General features: G+C 32.6%; 1 protein-coding gene and 1 pseudogene across 1 annotated transcript; both read right to left on the bottom strand.

The window, feature by feature from the left end:
• Positions 1–3,971: 3,971 nt before the first annotated feature.
• Positions 3,972–4,350, bottom strand: LOC107852314 (annotated as a pseudogene).
• A 2,186-nt stretch (positions 4,351–6,536) lies between these two features.
• Positions 6,537–16,254, bottom strand: LOC124898652 (peroxidase 24-like). Its single transcript, XM_047412339.1, is given in 7 exon segments — positions 6,537–6,967; positions 7,414–7,590; positions 7,719–7,823; positions 7,826–7,838; positions 7,993–8,141; positions 13,022–13,037; positions 16,198–16,254. Coding segments are annotated over 7 exon segments (948 nt in total).
• Between the last annotated feature and the right edge of the window lie 6,280 nt (positions 16,255–22,534).

Genomic DNA, 22,534 nt, shown 5'->3' on the forward strand with positions numbered 1-22,534 from the left:
GTTGTAGTAGAGGATGAATTAGGTGTAACGTATCAGAATGATATCTCAAGTGTTGAAGAAAGGGTGGATGATGAATTAGCAAATGAGTTATAGCATAATGAACGTTTGTATGAAGAATTTGATCCTTCTGAACTTAGATTGAATGTTCATGATTATGGAGAAGGAACATCTGGAGCAAATGACGAGGAAGATCTAATTGATGAAAATGAAATAAGTGAGGAAGAGTTACTTGATGAAAATGAAACAAGTGATGTGGAAGAATCGATGAATGAATATGAAACAAGTGATGAGGAAGAATTGATGAATGACTATGAAACAAGAGACTAGGATTAAGTTGTTATCATTAGTAGTAATGTGTTGTAACAAGGTCTTGAATTGTATTTTAGCTGTTGCTTTTTATTATTAGCTACTGTAACAAGGTCTAATATTAGTAGTATTGTTGGGACATTTCAATAGTGTTCAACATCCCATGCTTGATCTAAGCAGTTAGTTTTATGATTGTTGATTAGTCATTCAGATTATACATTTACTTCTCTTGTGAGGTTTTGGTTTGAAAACCAGTTTTACATTGAACAAAATAATTTTACTCCATTACTTGTTTGTATAGTATTAGATCCACATGTAAACCTCTTGGAAGTTCTTTTGTCTAGTATAATAATACTATGGATTTGTAGTTTTCTAACCTTCTTTTAGAGTTTTTTTCCCTTTGTAATAATGGTAAATAAGGTGTAATAGTTTGTGTATTTATTTTGCCAAATTAAAGTTTGGAGGGATATAGAATAGGGGAATGCAAATTTAATTTTTCTTTGATCTAAGAAATATATATAGGCAGCATAACACAGACTAACTCCTTTTTTTGTTATTTTTTCCAGGTGGTTAATAAAGAAAATCAATGGCATCAAAAGGTCATGGTAATGGATGGCGTAAGAAATGTAAGAAAGGACTTGATAATCTTTCCGAAGGTCAATATACACCACCACCACTACCACCTATTACCACAACTCTTCAACCAGCTACTACAAATATTATTTCTCCTCCAAGGGAACTATTTCACTACCAAATGCATTTTTAATGCCTCCACCACCCCACCATTTCTAGCCTTCTTCTCCCCATAATAGTCTCCATAGTAGCTCTTCATCAGTACCTTCAACAACATCCACACCTAACCTTTCTAAATTGACAATTGGAGGTCCCAACACATCAACATCGCCCTCCATTGATAGTGCTACAGCGTCTAATGCTACAATAACTGCTTCCCAGATTTCTAAATTTAAAGAGGTAGTAGAATATGATGGCAACGGGAGGCTAATTATCGCCCCTGATGATAATGGGTAGGTAAATCTTATGTTTTTTCATAATTTTTAAAATTTTTGAATGCTAAGATAATTTAATGCAATTTTATTACAGGTTCATTCCCGCTTATGCCAGTGGACATATCGTTATAGAAGTAATTAAACCCTTTTACACTGAGCTGTGGGGTAGTTGGAATGAGATTTGACTTGACATCAGAGTGCTTATGTGGAATCAGTTTGTGGTATAATCAAAATCAAAGAATTTACTATTTCAGTATGCTATCAATGATGAATTTACCTTTATATCTGTCAACTCATTTCATGACTTTATATTAAACTATTTTGCAGATAAAGTGTGTCATGGAATTTTTTTCATGATAATGAAATACAATGTATTTTCAAGTTGAAAGCAACTCAACGTATCAAAGAACACTTGTATGAGGCCCGGAGGCACTTGGAAAAACCTGGATAGCTGAATGCTAATGTGTGGGATTAGTTCTTGAAAGAATGAGATACTCCTGAATATAGGGCAAGGAGGGAATAGGCAAAGACAAATAGAGCGTCTCAAACGGGTGGCTCGTTGCACACTGGAGGCTTAATGAGTTTCGCTACACACCGACAAAAACTGGTAATAATAGCTTAAATTTTTTATTTGTTCATTTATTTCACTATTCTATACCGTGACATAGTGAAGCCTTATAGGGCTCTTTCGATTCACTATTGTTGTTATCTTTTAGTTGTTGTTTATCTTGAAGTATAGTGAAATCGTGTATGGCCTATTTCAATTCACTAGCATTGTTGACATCTTATTGCTCTTGTTGTTGTTCATATTGAAGTCTAGTGAAGTCATGTGTGGCCTATTTCGATTCACTAGCATTGTTGACATCTTGTTGCTCTTGTTTTTGTTCATATTGAAGTCTAGTGAAGCCGTGTGTGGCCTATTTCGATTCACTAGCATTGTTGACATATTGTTGCTCTTGTTGTTGCTTGTTTCTTTTGTTGTGAACTTAGTCTTGTTCATCTTGTATTACCACTTGGTGGGAATATACTGGGTTTGTTGGTGGTAGTGGTGGTGGTTTAATTTTGGTTTTAATCAGGAGTGTTTTGTATGTGGACTTCCATCAGTTGTGATTTTGGGAGAAATGAATTGACTTTTGTGCTAGGAAATTTTTTTTAGATAGTTTATGTTCATGTATCAACTTTAAGCTATTTGTTTTAATGTTTCTAAGAGCTAGCTTTTGAATGGTCTGATTATAGAAATCTTCTTTAAAAAAAAAATAGAAAGAGAAACTAACTTTTTTTTCTTTTTAGGCATAATGATAAATAATGAAGGGTATGTGTAAATAATGCCTGAACCTTGCATTATCAGCAAACGGGATATGTGTAAAGAACTTAATTCATTATAGAAAATGCAAAACCTCTATCAGGACACTAAGTTCTCGAGTTCTTACCAGTGACCATATGTACGTTGCCATCTTAAATGCATCTGCATATGATTAACCGAGAAGAGCAATCGATAAAGCATATTTGAAGACACTATATCATTGAGATAAAACTAATTGTAATACACTTTTTGTTAATCAATGAAGTAGGGGATAAAGTTTATGTTATTGCTCATACCTGGAATGATATAAATTGTATTATCCACAACAGAAACCTAGGCTTCCCAAACCATAAGAGCTCGTCTCGGAGGTTAAACTGATGAAACCCTTCCAATGGACTACTGTCCATGATTTCAATTGCCAACTTGACCACCACGCGTTGAAGCTTGGTACCAACTAATAGGATTAACTTCCAATAACCATTATTGAAAAAGTCAGAAACTAAATCCAAAAGTAGTTTCTGACTTTGGGAAGTTGATTAAAATCATATGTCACATGGAGACAGAGGTTCGTGGGTTGATTAAAAAAATCAACAAGTTGAAGTATGCACATTAGAGAGTACGGCTTAGATTTCTATTTGTCCTAATATAATTTAGTATTACTAATACTTTTTTTATTAGGGATAATTGTGATAATTAATTAAGAGATCTAGCTTGGATCCATCAAATAATTGGGAGGTTGAAAATGACAGCACACTATCAGTGGAGATTCTTGATTTTGATAAAGCTTAAAGAGGCAAGTGATTTTCTAGTCAAAGGAAGATTAGTCAAAATTAAAGTAGTGTACTAAAACCATGGTGAACAGAGCTAAATTGTACTATTTTCTTGTTTATCTCTTCCTAATTCTAATGATTTTTGGCACAACTAATTTTTCAGGTTATGATAAACAAGGGATTAAGGGATGTTTAGCTGTAAAGCCCATTAAAAAAAGAAGTATAAACAAACAGCACAGAAAGAAGTTGCCTACTATTAGTACTAAAGAAGAGAAAAGAAAAAGAGAACATAACAAGGACTTATTTGTGCCTGGACAATGATCATTAAAATTATTCATCACCTTTCTAAAAAAACTAAAATAACTAAATCCATTGTACAATACATTTAGTTATAATTAAAAAAACATTTGATTAAACTGTCTGGTACATCAAAATCTGGTCCTATGTTTTACAATGGATTAATTATTGGAAATTAAAGACTCGAGCATCTTAAGAACTAGACACAACAAAAAGCAAAGAACCTTTTATTAACAAGGGGACCAATCGACAAACTGCAAAAACTAACTGAAAACTAACTAAAAGCTATCAATCCTTGGTCTTATACTTGGACTCATCTATCTCAACCCCTTCTCGCTACGCACGGTCACCGCCAAACTCATCGTTGGTGCTTAGACCTCCATTGTATCCCATTTCCTGGTAGCCTTCAGTTCCTAGTTGGTCCTTTCTCGTTTGACCTCCACGGCTCCTCCCTGTTACAATACAACAATGAAAACATAAAGAGTTAATACATTTAGAGAAGAAATTAAGATGCTCATTATTATACTGGTGGTAAATCAGTAGAAATACCCTCAGCAAGGTGTTCCTGAGCTTCAACACTTTTGCCACCAGTGCCTCTAGGTACTACAGTCTCTCCTTCCTTTGTTGTTCAATCGAGTTCAGACCTTTTTTCCTGCTGTGATGCCATTTATTCTCTCCTTAGCTTTTGCAAATACAAAGTCGTAGTTAGTAGCAGTAGAAGAAAACAAAACAAAGCAGACACTATTATAACGACCTTCATAAACACCTGATATTTATATGGAGACGATGGGGTTAAGCAGATGATGCGTGCAGTGAATGCCACCTCCTATTGGAAAATAATTAGAGTTTCTAACTTATAGCTTCTTATATAGTGTATAAAGTCTTGAAAATTGATGCAGGAGTTCCAATTTAACTTATAGCTTCTTATATAGTGTATAGTATCTTTGGCATATTTTTGTTGAATGTATTAGCAACTTTGGGGCATTGGCTCCCTATATAGTTGTAGACCCTTTCTAAACTACTACTTCTGTTGGATTTGAGTATTTTCGAATCATGGACTCCATGACGATCTATTATTAGTCTTAAGATGTTTTGGTCTATGCTGCCCGAACTTATCTTCGTACTTGCATTGTCTCTTTTTCTAAAATTTTGCAGGAATATGAAAATGAAAAGAGAGCCTTTTTATTGATGTCTACGAAGATATGCATAGGAAGAAAAACAAGGATGGTACAAGAGGAGATTGGGTCGAACCGCGTGCTAAGAATGCATATGTAACATAATAAATTTTACATACATTGTTTTATTATTACTCAACTTTGCTTTTTTACAAACTGACAAATAATTTTTCTTTCAGGAAGAGTGGCATCAAACCCAACCTACTTCAGAGGATAGTTCCATGGTCCAACCATCACCTGAAGAGCTGAATAATATGTGGACAAATATGGTAGGTGGTAAAAAGAAAGGTAGAACCTACAGGACAGGGGTTCTCCAATCCTCGAGTAATCCTTCATTGTTTCCCAGTTCCTGTTCTACTTTACAAACCATGGAAGAAATGGAAGCGATGAAAAATTAAATTGTGGAATTAACGCAGAAATGTACAGCTAACGATGCTAAGTTTTCTAAATTTGATAAATTGGAGGAGTTGGTTAAGAAGCACATGCCGTAAGTATTTCATGACGAAGAAGATAATGAAGCTGATGATAATTAGATTGTAGTTATTGTTCTTGTTTTTTGTTGTGACATTTAGATGTTTAAACTATTTGATTTGATATTATTTTGAATGGTCTAAAGTGGTTGTATTTATAAATATATGTCGTGTTTGATCCAATTGTGCAAAATACATTAGTTATGTTGTTTATGATCTGAAAGTAGTGTATGCTAATGCAATATAATAATTATTTAATTATTTATTAAATAATAATAATTATTAAATAGTTATTTAATAATTTTTCGACCATAGTGGTTGGAATAATTAAAATTATTAAATAATTATTTATTAAATTTCCGACCATAGTAGTTGGAATAATTATAATTATTAAATATTTATTTATTAAATTTTCGACTACAGTAGTCGAAATAATTAAATTATTAAATAATAATTTATTAAATTTCCAATCATAGTAGTCGGAATAATTATAATTATTAAATATTTATTTATTAAATTTTCGACTGCAATAGTCGGAATAATTAAATTATTAAATAATTATTTATTAAATTTCCGATCACGGTAGTTGAAATAATTAAAATTATTAAATATTTATTTATTAATTTTATGACTACAGTAGTCGGAATAATTAAAATTATTAAATAATTCTTTATTAAATTTCTGACTACAGTAGTTGGAATATTTATAATTATTAAATAAATATTTATAAAATATCTGACTACCTTTTCGACTATTGTAGTCAGAAATTTCCGACTACTTCAGTCGGAAAATATTTTCCGACAAGCTATATTCCGACTACCATCAAGTAGTCAGAAAGTAGTCGGAAGTACCTTATTTTTCGACCACTTTCCGACTAAACTGGCCGTCGAAAATTTACTGTTTTCTAGTAGTGATAAGGTGCTTGGCCAATTTGTTTTCTGAAAGAAGTCTAGTTTGAGAACATCAAATACAGGAGATATAAATCATGACATAAAACTTAAATCTTACCTCTCTTCATTTGACAAAGCAAATTAGTCTCTAATACATCAAAGTTTCAATTTGCTTGTTCAAACAATAACAGTACAAATTAATTAACTTACATGACGTTAACTTAATTGGTATCACCACACAATTACTTATGATTAAAGGCATTGTAAATAATTAGAGACGTATGATGTGTTACATTTCTGAGAAAACATTTGATAAAATCATAGGGTTTTTTTCTTCCTAGAATTAGTTTTGACACGGCAATTCTTCCTGATTTCTCCAGCATTTCCAGTAAGAACTTCAATGGATCTCATTTTTTGCATGGATCTTGCAAACTCAAAAAAGAAAGCCTTATTCTTTTGCAATTTTATGACGACATTTTGTGAGTTTCTGTCATTGAGAAGGGCTGCATCAGATTGGAACAACCCTTTGTTCTCATTAATAAGGATATTGAAATAATTGCTATCAAATGAGGTTGAGCTCGAAGGATCCATTTCAATAGTAGTTGCTGGATTGGCTGGATTAGGGCACAATTTCTTCAAAGTTTCAGCATAAGTAGCATTGAGAGATGGATCCATGTCATCATTGCCAGTGAAATTGTAGAGTCTCTTTGAGAAAGCTCCACAATGAGCAACATCAATTGTGTGAGCACCTACATGCATGCACGCATGAAGTATATTACTACTCATATATTTAACTTATATACGTTGACATTGTAAATATAAATATTATTCTGTATTTATGGAACATATAATTTAATTAAAAAAACACTTTTGACGCTTGTGCAAGTTTAAAGGAAGACATGCATATTACTTGTATGTCTATACATGTGTGTATATTAAGGAATATATTAAAATATATATGTTAAGGAATGTACCCTTATTTTCAGAACTCGTTAAATAAAAGTGTCATTTGGAATGAGACAGAGGGAGTATCATTTATTTTACTTGTTGCAGTATGCAACATGCCTTATTCTATAGGAATTAATGGTCACATGTTTGTTGAACGATGCATGAGTAATTATCTTTCAAGTGACCTGATAATGTGCAGTTTAGTTCATCATATTGTTCACTTAGAAAGACAAATATAATATTTTACCTGATAATGCAACAAGATCATCGACATTTAGGCCTTTCTTTGCAAAGAGTTGCTGAAGGATTGCAAAATTTGAGAATGCTGAAGGTAAGTTTGGGTTCACTTCACTCTCAAGCGAAACATTCCCATCTTTTCTTCTGGTCTCCACATCCCACAATGCATGCAAAGAGTTAATTAATGCTCACATCACAGAATTTTAATATTCTTTATACCGTCGTCAACGTATAAATTAATTTCTTGAATCTTTATGATATATGGACTCATGCATATTATGTGATTGGAATTATATATTGGTAAGGGGATATTACTTACAGGGAAAGAAACAACATCACGAGCAGATAATGCTAAAATATCAGCACAAGAAACAATTCTAGGACATTTTGCCTCAACTTGAAGCTTGATATCATCAATATGGAAGCATCACATCCCTACAAATTTAAATAATGTTATAAGATTAATCAACATAGCATGTGTGAGCTCTATAACAGGTTAAGAAACAATGATTCTGTCAGTGTATATAGCTGAGATCCTACTATGAGATTATCGTGTGCGTGGTATTAATTAACTCCAATTTGTACGTACCCTTATAAAACAATCATGGTAATGGAGTCGAATCAATTTAGCACCCAAGGTAGCGTCATTTTTATCTTTGCTCCAAGTGATATCTCTAATAAGCTGTTCAGCATTTGGACAACGAGTGCTCTTATAGAAGTTCTTGCGTGGTACTTTTCCTGCACCCCGAACTGTTAGAACATACACAGCAGAAGCAATAATTCCGCAGGATCAATAACTTACATATATCTAGATAACATAAGCAAAACGAAAATCAGAAAACTTGCCTCTTGAAGGTTTCACACAGTTCGTTCAACGCCTTGTTTGTCAGGTCTGCTGCCTTCTACTATTTCCTGATTAACCTTATTAATCAACCTTGTGTGGGCAAGTACTTTTGGATTGGAGAAGGATCATTAAATTCTCAAAATTCAGCCTCTACTTATTCCCACTTTCCATTGAATGAGGAAGAGAAAGAGGCAAACGTTTTGGCCTTTATTGTAACCTTAAAGACAAAAAACCGTTTTCAGCCTTAATGCCCTTTAATGCCAAAACGTTTTTTCAGCTTTAAATCTTTCATAATGCCAAAATTAATTCTTAATTCTTTTATTCCTTATTTACAGAATACTAGTAAATATTACCTCTTCAATAACTCCTTTTCTTTTCCAAATTTGATAAGTTAATCAGGCATAGTAGGACCGCAGATTTATTAACTGAGGCTTCCAATTATGATATTAATTCGGTAGTGAATGAATTATCATATCATAATAAATTACAAATTATTTCACTAAAAATCTATAATTGCACTGCTCAATTTAATTTTGAAATCTATTATTACATCTTATTTAACTCCCCATGTTAGAATTACCGTCACCAATCAATTAAATTAAATTCTTTGAAAAATTTAACTTATTGATTAATTTGATCTTTTATTTATAATGCTTAACTTATTTCACATGACGGATACAAAATCCACCTACAGGGTTTTCACGTGAAAACTTATAAGCAACCATAAAGGGGTGTCTTCTATCTCAAGTCCGAGACATGGTTCTATCAACTAATTAATATTTCACTAAGTGATTTGTTATCATCCAACCTATCAGGAATATGTTTACTCACAAAAGAGTCTCACCTTTTAATAGATTAAAACGATAAAACAAACCACATAGATCATAATAATTATGTCCAGATTAAGAGTATAAGTATATGTAATGGTCTAGAGAAATCGTTTATTAATATTCAGAATAGAAACAAATATCTCTAATTGGTACGTTCAATACATATGAAATGTACAAGCACAAGAAGTCGGACTACTACCAATCCCATAATTAAGACCAAATTATATCTAATCTTATGCTACAATCATCAAAATGTTTGTCCTACCTTATCTTTGATTGTGAACATTAATTTATTACTTATAAGAACCAATAATTTTAATCTTCCGTGCATGAGTTACAATACACCATACACAAAAGTGTCTACTATATAAGCAAAGGACACACATGTTAACACAATGATCTATTCAAACAAAGATTTTATTAATATAATAAATAGTCTTTACATGGGATGATAATATAATACTTTAACAAAAATTACATGGTTAATAGTATATCTTAACAATTTTTCTCTTAGACTCATAACCATGAATGCACAACTTTAACACCCATTTCTTCCACATGCTTATCAAAAAACCTTCTGGGTTAAGCCCTTTGTAAATGGATCTGCCAAATTGATCTTCGACTCAATCTTCAAAACTTTCACATCACCCCCTTTCAGTTATATCCTGAATCAAGTGATATTTTCTCTCAATATGCTTACTTTTTTTATGGATTCGTGGTTCTTTTGAGTTTACAACTGCACCACTATTGTCACAATAAAGTGGTAGTGGTGTTTGAATTGAAGGAACAACCCCAAGCTCTTTCAGAAAGTTACCGAGCCAAACAGCCTCTTTAGCCGCCTCAGAGGCAGCTACATATTTGGCTTCCATGGTGGAATTAGCAACACATGATTGGTTGATACTCCTCCAAACAATGGCTCTACCTCCTAAAGTAAACACATATCCTGAGGTAGATTTTCTAGAATCTTTATCTGACTAAAAATGTAAATCAGTATACCCAATAGGTACAAGATCCACAGAGAGAAAAACAAACATATAATCCCTAGTCCTTTTAAGGTACTTAATTATATGCTTAACCGCAGTCCAATTCTTGTCCGGGATTAGACTGAAATCTGCTAACCATGCCAACAGCAAAGCAGATATCTGGTCTAGTGCACAACACAGCATACATGAGGCTCCCTACAGCAAAAGCATAAGGGACTGCCTTCATTCTTTCTATCTCATCGATCGTTTTGGGCCAATGGTCTTTTGATAGAGCAATTTCATACCTAAAATAAAGGAATCCTTTTTTGAAATTTTGCATGCTAAATCTTACAAGGATAGTATCAATATAAAGTGCTTGAGATAAGCCTAATATCCTTTGTTTACGATCTCGCATAAGCTTGATCCCAAGGATATGAGCCGCTTCTCTTAAGTCTTTCATAGCAAAACGTGAGGACATCCACTCCTTAACAGAATTTAACATGCTCAAATTATTTTCTATGAGCAAAATATCATCTACGTAAAAGAATAAAAAATGCTACTTTGTATCCATCCCATTTTTTATAAACGCATGACTCATTTTCGCATTGATTAAAATCAAAAGTTTTAATCGAATTATCAAAACAAGTATTCCATGCTCTAGATGCTTATTTCAAACCATAAATGGACTTCTTAAGTTTACAAAACTTGTGTTCATTACTACTTTTCATGAAACCTTCTGGTTGTGTCATATAAATGCACTCATCAAGACTTCCATTTAGGAAAGCTATCTTGATATCCATTTTCCAAATATCATAATCATAATGAGCAGCAATGGATAAGAGAATCCTAATGGATTTAAGCATAGCTACCGGCGAAAAAGTTTCCTCATAATCAATTCCTTCTTTTTGAGTAAACCCTTTCGCAACAAGCCTAGCCTTAAAAGTTTGCACTTTTCCATCCACACCTCTCTTTTTCTTATAGATCCATCTATATGCAATGGCTTTGACTCCTGTAGGTGGTTCTACAAGTTCCTAGACTTGGTTGGAATACATAGACTCCATTTCAAATTTCATAGCTGCAATTCACATTTTAGCATCTTTATCATGTAGTGCTTCAGTGTAATTAAGAGGTTTCATATTAGGCTCCTCAGGGATTCTATTATATAATTTTTCTAAGAGCGCAAACTGTGAAGGTTTTCTAATAATTCTCCCACTATGACGACTAGTCATTATAGGATCTGCTACATTTGGAACTAAATTTTGAACACCCTCAATGTCTTTTTGTACTATGACAGGTTCCTCAACATTATCCTGAATGTTTTCCTCCATAATTATAGGCTGCTCGATATTACTCCCACTACTTTGAGGTAGTTTAATGTCAAATGTTTGCTCTTGTGCAACCTCTTGTCTTTTGATATTTCTCTCACTACGTGGATGCAGTGGTATGTGAATAACGATTTTTGGAAATTGTTCTTATGTTTTATTATTCTTTATTCTATTGCCCAATTCTTGTAAAACAGTTTTACTTATAGGAACATGGTTCATTAAATAATCCTCTTCAAGAAATCTGGCATTTGTCGAAACAATTACCTTCTATTAATTAGGACAATAAAATAAAACCCCTTTCGTCCCTTTTAGATATTCAATAAAAACTCACACTTCTATTCTAGATTCCAATTTATCAGTTTTTCCTTTTAACACATGTGCTGGACAACTCCAAACCCTAATACACCATAGACTAGGCTTGCGCCCACTCCATAATTTAGATGGGGTTAAAGGTACTGATTTTGAAGGAACCAAGTTCAGAATATAATTTGCGGTTTCTAATGCATAACCCAAAAAGAAAAGGGCAAATCTGAATAACTTAACATTGATCTAACCATTTTTATAAGAGTTGTATTTCGGCATTCTGCCACACCATTTTGTTGTGATATTTTCGGAGCAGAATATTGGGATATAATTCTTGATTCTGATAAGTATTTAATGAATTCTGCAGAAAGGTATTCACCACCATGATCAAATTGTAATGTATGAAAAGGTTTGTTATGTCGCTTTTCCATTTTCATCTAAAATTCTTTGAATTTTTTAATGCATTCAGATTTACGGTGCAACAAATACATGTATCCATATTTCGAGTAATCATCTGTGAAAGTCATAAAATTCTCAAAACCACCTCTTGCTTATATATTCAATGGACCACACAAATCAGTATGAATTAATTCTAACTTATTACCGGCTCTATTTCCTTTGGAAGGAAAATGTCTCGTGGTTATTTTACCTCCTAAACAGGATTCACAAGTTGGAAGTGCCTCCACTTTCAATGAACTCAAAGGTCTATCAGAAACTAACTGTAAGATCCTACTTAAGTTAATATGACCTAGACGTAAGTGTCATAAGTACGTTTTACTCAATTCTGAAATACGTTTTCTTTTATGAGATTGATCAACACTATTAAGTTCCATTTTTGTAGCATATCATGGGAAACATCAAATACAAATAAATCATGTATTCTAGGAGCAGAAATAATAAAATGCTTATCAAACTTAATAATTGCACAATTATTAGCAAAATAAACATTGTAACTATCATCTATTATACTTGAAACTGAAAGCAAATTCCTTCTTATAGAAGGTACGTAAAGAACATTATTCAATCTTAAAACTATAGTACTACCAAAACAAAATAGAAATATTTCCTATAGCTAAGGCTGGTTCTGGTTCTCCATTTGCTTGAAACACATTCAGTTCATTTTCACTTAGGCACTGTATTTCTTGAAACCCCTACAAGGATGTGTAGATATGATTAGTGGCTCCCAAATCTATAGCCCAAAATTAGATAGAAACAACCACTAAAAATGTTTCAACGACATATGAAAAAGATTTACCTTGTTTCTGCATCTTAGCTATGTAGCCGGGACACTGTTTCTTATAATGACCAGGTTGTTTGCAATGATAGAATTTGCCCTTAGGATTAGCCACACCACCATTAGCACCTGAAACCTTACGAGGTTTCTTCTTCTTTTTCTTTTAACCTTTTGGCTTAGAAGTAGAAGACGAAGGTTTATCAATCATCAACGCCGCAGAAGGATCTTATTGCTTAATGATAGATTCTGTCGTTTGCAGCTCATTCAATAGTTTCGCAAGAGATAAGTTCATTTTATTTATGTTACAATTCAAGAGAAACTGCTGAAAACTATCTGGCAGAGTCTGTAGGAATATCTCAACTTGAAACTCCTAATCAATAACAGTACCAAGAATTTCTAACTCGTTTAATAGACTCATTATTTTGAGAACATATTCCCTTACCAAGTTCCTTCAACAATTTTCGTGGTCAAAAGAGCTTTCATGGCCGTCTGCTTTACAACACGATTTTGCTCACCAAACATCTCTTTGAGAGATTCAAGCATATCATAAGAAGTAGTCATAGACTGATGTTGATATTGCAACACATTTTCCATAGAGGCAAGAATGTAGCATCTTGCCATCTCGTCTGCCTTGACCCACTTATCGTAGGCTTTAATCTCATCATTAGTGGGTATATCCGACTTAATAGGACATTCCTCAACCAGCACAAATTTAAAGCCCTCAGCAGTAAGAACAATATCCAAATTACGTTTGCAGTCCACATAGTTAGGGCCTTTTAATTTATTTTGATTCGGGATAGTTCTTAAGGGATTGAATGAAGACATGGTTAATCTGTTATATAATTAAATTAAAATAAATCATTAGACATGCTGCAGAATAATAAAATTCTTCAAAAACACATCACACATATAGCCATGCACACAAACAGTTAGAATCGTTAGGAAAACTTAACTATTTAAGCAAATATACATGTAATATCAGATATTTTATCTCTTAAATGAAACAGAACCAACTCAGTTGGAGAGTCAGCTGTTGATTTAAGTTATATAAATGTCATATTTCATAAGTCTCTATACTATTGAACCAACATATAACTTAGTTGGAAAGTTAATACAAGTCATAAAAAATAAGAAACTATAAAATAGTATTACAATATACAAGTTTATCCGATGGGAAAGATGACTGATGTCAACATATAAACTCACATTATGTACTGTTATTAACCACTGGAAATCATAAGGAATGATCCTTATCACCATTGGTTTGCAAAAAATAATTTTTTTAGAATTTTTAATTTTTTCAAAAATATAAAAACACCCAAAAACTCATCAAAATGACCTCGAATGGACAAAAAATGGTCTGAATCACAATTTATTGTGTGTATTGTTCAGTGGGTTATTTCCAATAAACATACCAAATTTCAGGTCATTTGGAGTTCATCAAAAATCTGAAAATTCTAAAATCGACCAAATTAGCAATTATTGACCGAGCTGTTGCAAGGGACAGCAGGGCTTCCTGCACTGCTTGGCCTTACTACTACTGTTCATACAGTGAGTAACGATTATAGTTGGTCGTAGTCGAGGCCCATCATCGTTTTGCATGTAATCTACAAAACTATGCAAAATTCGTTTTATGCTTTCTTGATGATAAACTTAAATTTTGTTGGAATTAATAACATCATGAAAAACATGAAAAACAGCCAACAACTACATGATATATAAAACATGAAAAGCAGCCAACAACTACATGATATATAAAACATGAAAAGCAGCTAACAATAATATGATTTATACAATTATTATCCAAAATATGTACAGTAAATCATGTAACTTATTTTACATTATCTAGCATATGTAAGAAGAGCTCTGATACCAATTGTTAGAACATGCACAGTGGAAGCAATAATTCTACAGGATCAATAACTTACATATATCTAGATAACATAACCAAAATGAAAATCAGAAAACTTACCTCTTGAAGCTTTCACACAGTTCGTTCAACGCCTTGTTTGCCAGGTCTACTGCCTTCTACTATTTCCTGATTAACCTTATTAATCAACCTTGCGTGGGCAAGTACTTTTGGATTAGAGAAGGATCATTGAATTCTCAAAATTCAACCTCTACTTATTCCTACTTTAATTGAATAAGGAAGAGAAAGAGGCAAACGTTTTGGCCTTTATTGTAACCTTAAAGTCAAAAAACGTTTTCATCCTTAATACCCTTTAATGCCAAAATGTTTTTTCAGCTTTAAATCTGTCATAATACCAAAATTAATTCTTAATTCTTTTATTCCTTATTTATAGAAGACCGGTAAATTTTACCTCTTCTATAACTCCTTTTCTTTTCCAAATTTGATTAGTTAATCATGCGCAGATTTATTAACTGAGGCTTCCAATTATGATATTAATTCGGTAGTGAATGAATTATCATATCATAATAAATTACAAATTATTTCACTAAAAATCTAGAATTGCACTCCTCAATTTAATTTTGAAATCTACCATTACATCTTATTTAACTCCACATGTTAGAATTACCGACACCAATCAATTAAATTAAATTCTATGAAAAATTTAACTTATGGATTAATTTAATCCTTTATTTATAATACTTAACTTATTTCACATGACAGATACAAAATACACCTGCAGAGTTTTCACGTGAAAACTTATAAGCAACCATAAAGGGGTGTCTTCTATCTCAAGTCCGAGACACGGTTCTATCAACTAATTAATATTTCACTAAGTGATTCGTCATCATCCAACCTATCAGGAATATGTTGACTCGCAAAAGAGTCTCACCTTTTAATAGATTAAAACGATAAAACAAACCACATAGATCATAATGATTATGTCAAGATTAAGACTATAAGTACATGTAATGGTCTAGAGAAATCGTTTATTAATATTCAGAACAGAAACGAATATCTCTAATTGGTCCGTTCAATACATACGAAATGTACTAGCACAAGAAGTTAGAATACTACCACTCCCATTATTAAGAACAAATTATATTTAATCTTGTGCTACAATCATCAAGATATTTGTCCTACCTCATCTTTGATTGTGAATGTTAATTTATTACTTATAAGAACCGACAATTTTAATCTTCTGTGCATGAGTTACAATACACCATACACAAAATTGTCTATTATATAAGCAAAGGACACATTTGTTAACACAATGATCTATTCAAACAAAGATTTTATTAATATAATAAATAATCTTTACATAGGATGAAAATATAATACTTTAACACAAATTACATGGTTAATAGTATATCCTAATAATCACAACTCCACAAATAACAAGACACAGAAAAACAAGAAAAATTAGTACTAATTGAGTTCTCATTTTCTTTTCCTAGCTAGGAAGTGGACAGTATACAAGACAATGTTGTTGGACTTAAATTATCCCAGATTTTAGATGAGATAAAGAAAATTAAGACACAATGGCTTTACCCTCAAGGAGGGTTTTCCTTTATAGGCAAACGTGCAAGGTGTGAGCTACTGGGAAGATATATCAAAATAATTATTCACTTGGTATAGGCCTTAGTTTGTGGGTCGTATCAATCATGTTTATCTTCTCAACGTCTCTACTAAAATAATATATTACTTCATTTCTTTTATCCCCTCCGTTTCAATGTTGGTATGGTTTTGATTAGAAAAGGAGTTTAAGAAAATAATACCAAAACTTTTGAATCTTATAAACTTAATTTAAATATATGTGAGTGTATCAAAATACTCTTTAAGTTTGTGGTCTTAAATATGCTATTTGAAAAGTTAGAAATAAAAAGCTACAAAAAAAGAAGCATCTTTAAAATGAACTAAAAAGTAAAATAAGACAAACAAATTCATGAAATAACAAGAGTATTTTATTTGAATGGAGACGATTTTGTAAAAATACTAGAGGAACTTTAAAAACCTATGATATCAACATGTCATGATGAAACTTTTGTGCTTATAAGACTTTTGAAACAAATGATATTAAACATGTTAATTATAATATTTGTGTTACTATAAAGATGTGACAAATAAAATTAAGGGCTAGCTTGCTTGGTAAGCTTACTGCCTTCCATAGAGAAGGTGTAGGAGGATTCAAACCTGATTCCCTAATGTAATAAATAAAGTCAAATTTAGAAATTAGAAATACAATGTGCCATTTTTTGAACACGAATTGAAGCAGTAGTAAATGCAAACGTTCCTCTCTCTCTCTTGACAATTTCTTGTAGTTCACTCTTCGTAGTAATATGTAAGGTAATGGCCGGGTTGCATGATCTTTCCACTAAGATGATAGATCTGCGTAACAGAATATTGAATAACGTGATAACGATTGACCAAAATCCCAAAATTTCAGACAGTGATTTGCCAAAAATGCGTAATCCATTACTTAAAAAGATCAGACAATGAATAACTTCTTTCTTTTCTATTATCCTCCATTGGAAAACATATATGTAATGAGATTTTACATAACTTGGTCGTTTTATTAAATGTTGTTGCATCATTAGTGTAAATGTGGAAGTTGGACAGTTGGCTTGTAACGGCTTGACGTCTTATATAATCTTTTCTTTTGATTTATGTGGCACCTTCTTTTATTGAGAGTATTAATAATTGAAGTTAAATTAGATTAAATCAACTTAGTAATTATTAAGTATTCAAAAAATTACAATTTTATCAGATTAATATACTAAAATAAATTATATTTTAAAATTAACTAAAATTCATTGAATCCAAAAAGTATCATATATAATGACATAAATATGGGAGGGATGAGGGATGAGTAATATATAGTACTAGAAAATTATTTGTCTTGTTTTGACTTTTCTAAATGTGATAAAACCTACACCGAAATGAAGAACTACATAGTAATATAATAAATTTTCTTATTAGAGAATGAACTTATTGTTGTTTTATGTATGTACGTATTTCAAAACTCTTTTCCTTAATTATTTTAATATCTGCGACTAGCGAAGCACACTGCCAAAATCTTGGCTGAATTTCAAAGTCATAAAACAAAGTAATCAAGATATACTATTTAATTGCATTGAAAATTATATTATCTTAAAATTATAGGGTTTAGAAGGACCAATGACTAACGAAAATAATTTAATCTAGGAGTATTTAAGAGGCCTCACGAGTCTTGACATAGTAAGCCGTAGTAGTTAAGGGAAAATTAATATTCTTTAATATCACCAATATTCTTAATGGTTCACGAGATAGATACGTTATCTTTAGTAATCTGAACCCCTGAACTTATAAAAATACAATATTTTAAACCACTCTGATCGTTGATCAAATTTATGTGGCACTAAGTGGCTGAGCCGGACAAAGCGCGTGTGATTGCATGCGCGTGGGTGTGAGTGAGAGTTATTTTTTTGGTCATTTTTACATTAATATATTTTTAAAAAAATTAAAAAGGAAAAAACAGATCCCCTCCTTCTCAATCGTATCATTGTAGCCATTGTTGGGATCAATTGGTGTGAATGGAAAATGAAGGGACACAACCTTTTATGAAACGACATATTGTTTTGGAAAAGGAGTGACTGTTCAGATAGTTGTGTGTGTTAAGAAAAAAAAAACAATGTTCCAAATGAACATACATGACTCTTCCAAAGGATATACCTTTTCAGATGAACCATTGCCACCTTTTCTAAGTGGCACTTAATGGCTATATAAACCTACATTTATCCACAGGTTTTGACATGAAAAATTTTCTGAAATACAAACTCTTCTTGTATTCAAAACATTCCTTGTAATCAATCAAATCGTTGAGTGAGTTCGACGAATCCAATTATTTGAGGTACCACTATAGTTGGATTGAAAGTCATTTATCCTGGGAGGAAGATTTCAAAACCTCGGGTACAATGAGGGAAATTATTCCTTAAGGACACTCCATGAAGTCGGGGGACTTGGCTTTACATTTCTGTTTCATCTTAATTTCTGAAAAAAAAAAAATCTTAATTTCTGAAAAAATAAAACACACTTCTCAGAAAGATCACTTTGATCTTGTGTTGAGGGTGTTGTACTTCAAAGTGTTCATATTTTGAACTTGAACTAGTTTTGAAGTTATTGTGTCAAATTACATATTCTTGTACCCGAAAACATTAAAGAACAATAATCTTAAGGAATAATTTTTAGAAAAAGCAAAAAAATTTTTTGCTTATTTGGTGAAATTTTCTTTTCACTAAAGTTTTTTTTCGAATCTGTATAGATTGGTTTTTGGAGATTAAAGATTTTAGCTTTCTACTCCATTTAAACTTAACTAGTGATTTGAAGAAATAAAATCTTCATCAGAAGTTAAGGACCACTCGGTTGATGACTGAAAATCATAAAAACTTCATCGTTAAACCAGAAACAAGAAGTGTTTAAAGTTGCTGCAATTTTTTAATAAGTATTTCGATATACTTAAGGTACTGTCTTGTGGTGACAGGAAAATGATGACTGATAGTCAAATGCATGATGCTGGAACGACTATGGCGGCAACTAGTATTGCCATGGCGAGTCGAACTAATGTTCCATAAGCTATGGCACCGATGGAGAAAGCCAAAAAGTTTACTGGTATTGACTTCAAAAGATGGCAGCAGAAAATGTTCTTCTACCTCACAACTCTGTGTCTTCAAAGGTTCACGGTTGAGGAAGTTTTGGAGGTGCCCGAGGAAACCTCTGAAAAAGAATGCTTCGTGATTGTGGAGGCTTGGAAACACTCAGATTTACTTTGCAGGAATTATATCTTGAGTGGTCTCCAAGATGACCTTTACAATGTGTAGAGTGGAACCAAGACTGCAAAAGATTCATGGGGAGCGCTAGAACGGAAGTACAAGACGGAGGATGCCGAAACTAAAAAGTTCTTTGTTGCAAGATTACTGGAGTACAAAATGATAGACAACAAGTCTGTTGTTTCCCAAGTGTAGGAACTGTAAATGATCATCCATGATCTCCTAATGGAAGGTATGATTTTGACAAATACCGTTGTTGAACAATCTAAAAATGTTCTTAGTATTCACAAGAACTTTATTATAGGTTTGACTGTGAATGAAGCATTTCAAGTAGCGACAATAATATAGAAGCTACCATCTATGTGGAAAGACTTCAAAAAGTATTTGAAACACAAATGTAAGGAGATTTCAGTCGATGATCTGATTGTACGACTACGCATTAAAGAAGATAACAAGGCTGCGGAAAGAAGGTTAAGAGGCAATTCTACAATGAGTGGAGCAAACATTGTAGAAGATGACCAAAAGAAATCTAAAAAGCGAAAGCAAGTTGGAAATAAAAGCAATCAACCTAAGAAGAAATTCAAGAAAAAGTGCTTCAACTATGGCAAAATTGGCAACAAGTCTACGGATTGTCATGTCCCTAAGAAAGGAAAGAAGAAGGACCAAGAAAATCTAGCTGAGTCTAAGAAAGAAATGGATGATCTGTGTGCTATGCTTTCTGAATACAACTTGGTGGGAAATCCTCATGAATGATGGATGGATTCTGGTGCCACCCTCCATGTTTGTGCTAACAAGGATTTGTTTTCGATGTTTGCTCCAGCTCAAGTAGAAGAAAAAATCTACATGGTAAACTCCGCTATTGTAAAAGTGGAAGAAACAGGAAAAGTGTGCTTGAAGATGACTTTCGGCAAAGTGTTGACACTTAACAATGTCTTGTATGTTCCTGATTTATGAAAGAACTTGATTTCTGTTTCACTTCTAGAAAAGAACGGATTCAAATGTGTATTTGTTTTCGGAAAAATTGTACTTAGTAAAGGAGTAGTGTATGTAGGAAAAGGATATCTCAATGAGGGCCTATTCAAAATGAATGTAATGAATGTTGAAATCAATAAAAGTTCAAATTTTTCTTACTTGCTTGAGTCTCCCAATTTATGGCATGAACTACTAGTCCATGTTAATTACAAAACATTACAAAAACTGATTAATTTAAAAGTTTTGCCAAACTTTGAGTGCAATAAATCAAAGTGTCAAATTTGTGTGGAATCAAAGTATGCTAAGCATTTGTATAAGTCCGTTGAAAGAAATTCCAATCCCTTAGACTTAATCCACATTGACATTTGTGATATGAAGTCAACACCATCACGTGGTGGGAAAAAGTATTTCATAACTTTCATTGACGATTGCACTAGATATTGTTATGTCTAATTGCTAAATAGTAAGGATGAAGCAATAGATGCATTTAGGAAATACAAAACTGAAATTGAAAATCAGTTAGAGAAAAGATCAAAACTATAAGAAGTGATAGGGGCGGAGAATATAAATCTCCCTTCGCCGAAATATGTGTAGAGAATGGAATTGTCCATCAAACTATGGCCCCGTATTCACCTTAACCTAATGGAATTGTCGAAAGGAAAAACCAAACTTTGAAGGAAATGATGAATGTCTTACTTATAAGTTCAGATTTTACCGCAAAGCTTGTGTGGGGAGGCTATCCTTACAGCCAATCGAATACTCAATAGAGTTCCCCATAGTAAGACACAATCAATTCCTTATGAAAATGGAAAAGAAGGAAACCCAACTTGAAATATTTCAAAGTGTGGGGATGTCTAGCAAAGGTCTAAGTTCCTATACCTAAAAGAGTTAAGATAGGACCTAAGACGGTGGACTGCGTGTTCATAGGATATGCTAAAAGTAGTAAAACATGTCGGTTTTTGATTCATAAATCCAAACATCCAGATATTAATGAAAATATGGTAATTAAATCAGATAATCTTGAATTCTTTAAAAATATTTATCCATATAAAACTAAACATGAACAGTCTATTGAAGGGTCTAAACAACCTCGAGATGAACCAAGTGAAAATGTACATAATGATGAAAATCCAAGATGTAGTACATGTAAAAGAATATCAACTTTGTTTGGATCGGATTTTGTAATATTTCTCTTAGAAAATAAGCCTCAAACATTTAAGGAAGCGATGATGTCTTCAGAATCTTCCTTTTGTAAAGAGGCAGTCGATAGTAAGATAGATTCAATCGTAAACAACCATATGTGGGAATTGGTTGATCTTCCTCCAGGAAACAAGCCTTTAGGATCTAAATTGATCTTCAAAAGAAAAATGAAAAAGGGTAGTACTATTGACAAATACAAGGCAAGACTTGTAGTAAAAGGCTTTAAACAAAAAGAACGCCTTGATTACTTTGATACATACTCTCCTGTAACAAGGATAACGTCGATTTAATGTTAATTGCCTTGAAAGAAGTATATGGTATTGAAATCCATCAAATGGATGTGAAAATCGCATTCCAAAATGGAGAATTTGTGGAAGAAATTTACATGGAACATCCTAAGGATTTTGTGGTTCCAGGAAAAGAAAATAAGGTGTGTAAACTTGGTAAGTCATTTTATGGTCTAAAACAAGCACCTAAGCAATGACATGATATGTTTTGAGAAGGATTTTAAACTTTTGAAAGTTGGAACTCAGAAGGTTTGATCAAAGTAAACATTTAGGATTGTTAAGGTCGAATTCGAGTTTTGATGTTTCCACTAGACCTGGAGGGTGAATTAAGACCTAGTCAAAGGTTTGTATGGTTCCAAAGGTTTCAAGTGGCGTTTTGGATCTTTGATTGTCTTTGACTTTTCTTAAGATTGGAGTCAACTTTTGGTCAACACGACCCTAAAATTGTGATTTAATGATT

This window comes from Capsicum annuum, chromosome 1 (genome assembly GCF_002878395.1).
Source record: "Capsicum annuum cultivar UCD-10X-F1 chromosome 1, UCD10Xv1.1, whole genome shotgun sequence".
In the NCBI taxonomy this organism is placed as follows: domain Eukaryota; kingdom Viridiplantae; phylum Streptophyta; class Magnoliopsida; order Solanales; family Solanaceae; genus Capsicum; species Capsicum annuum.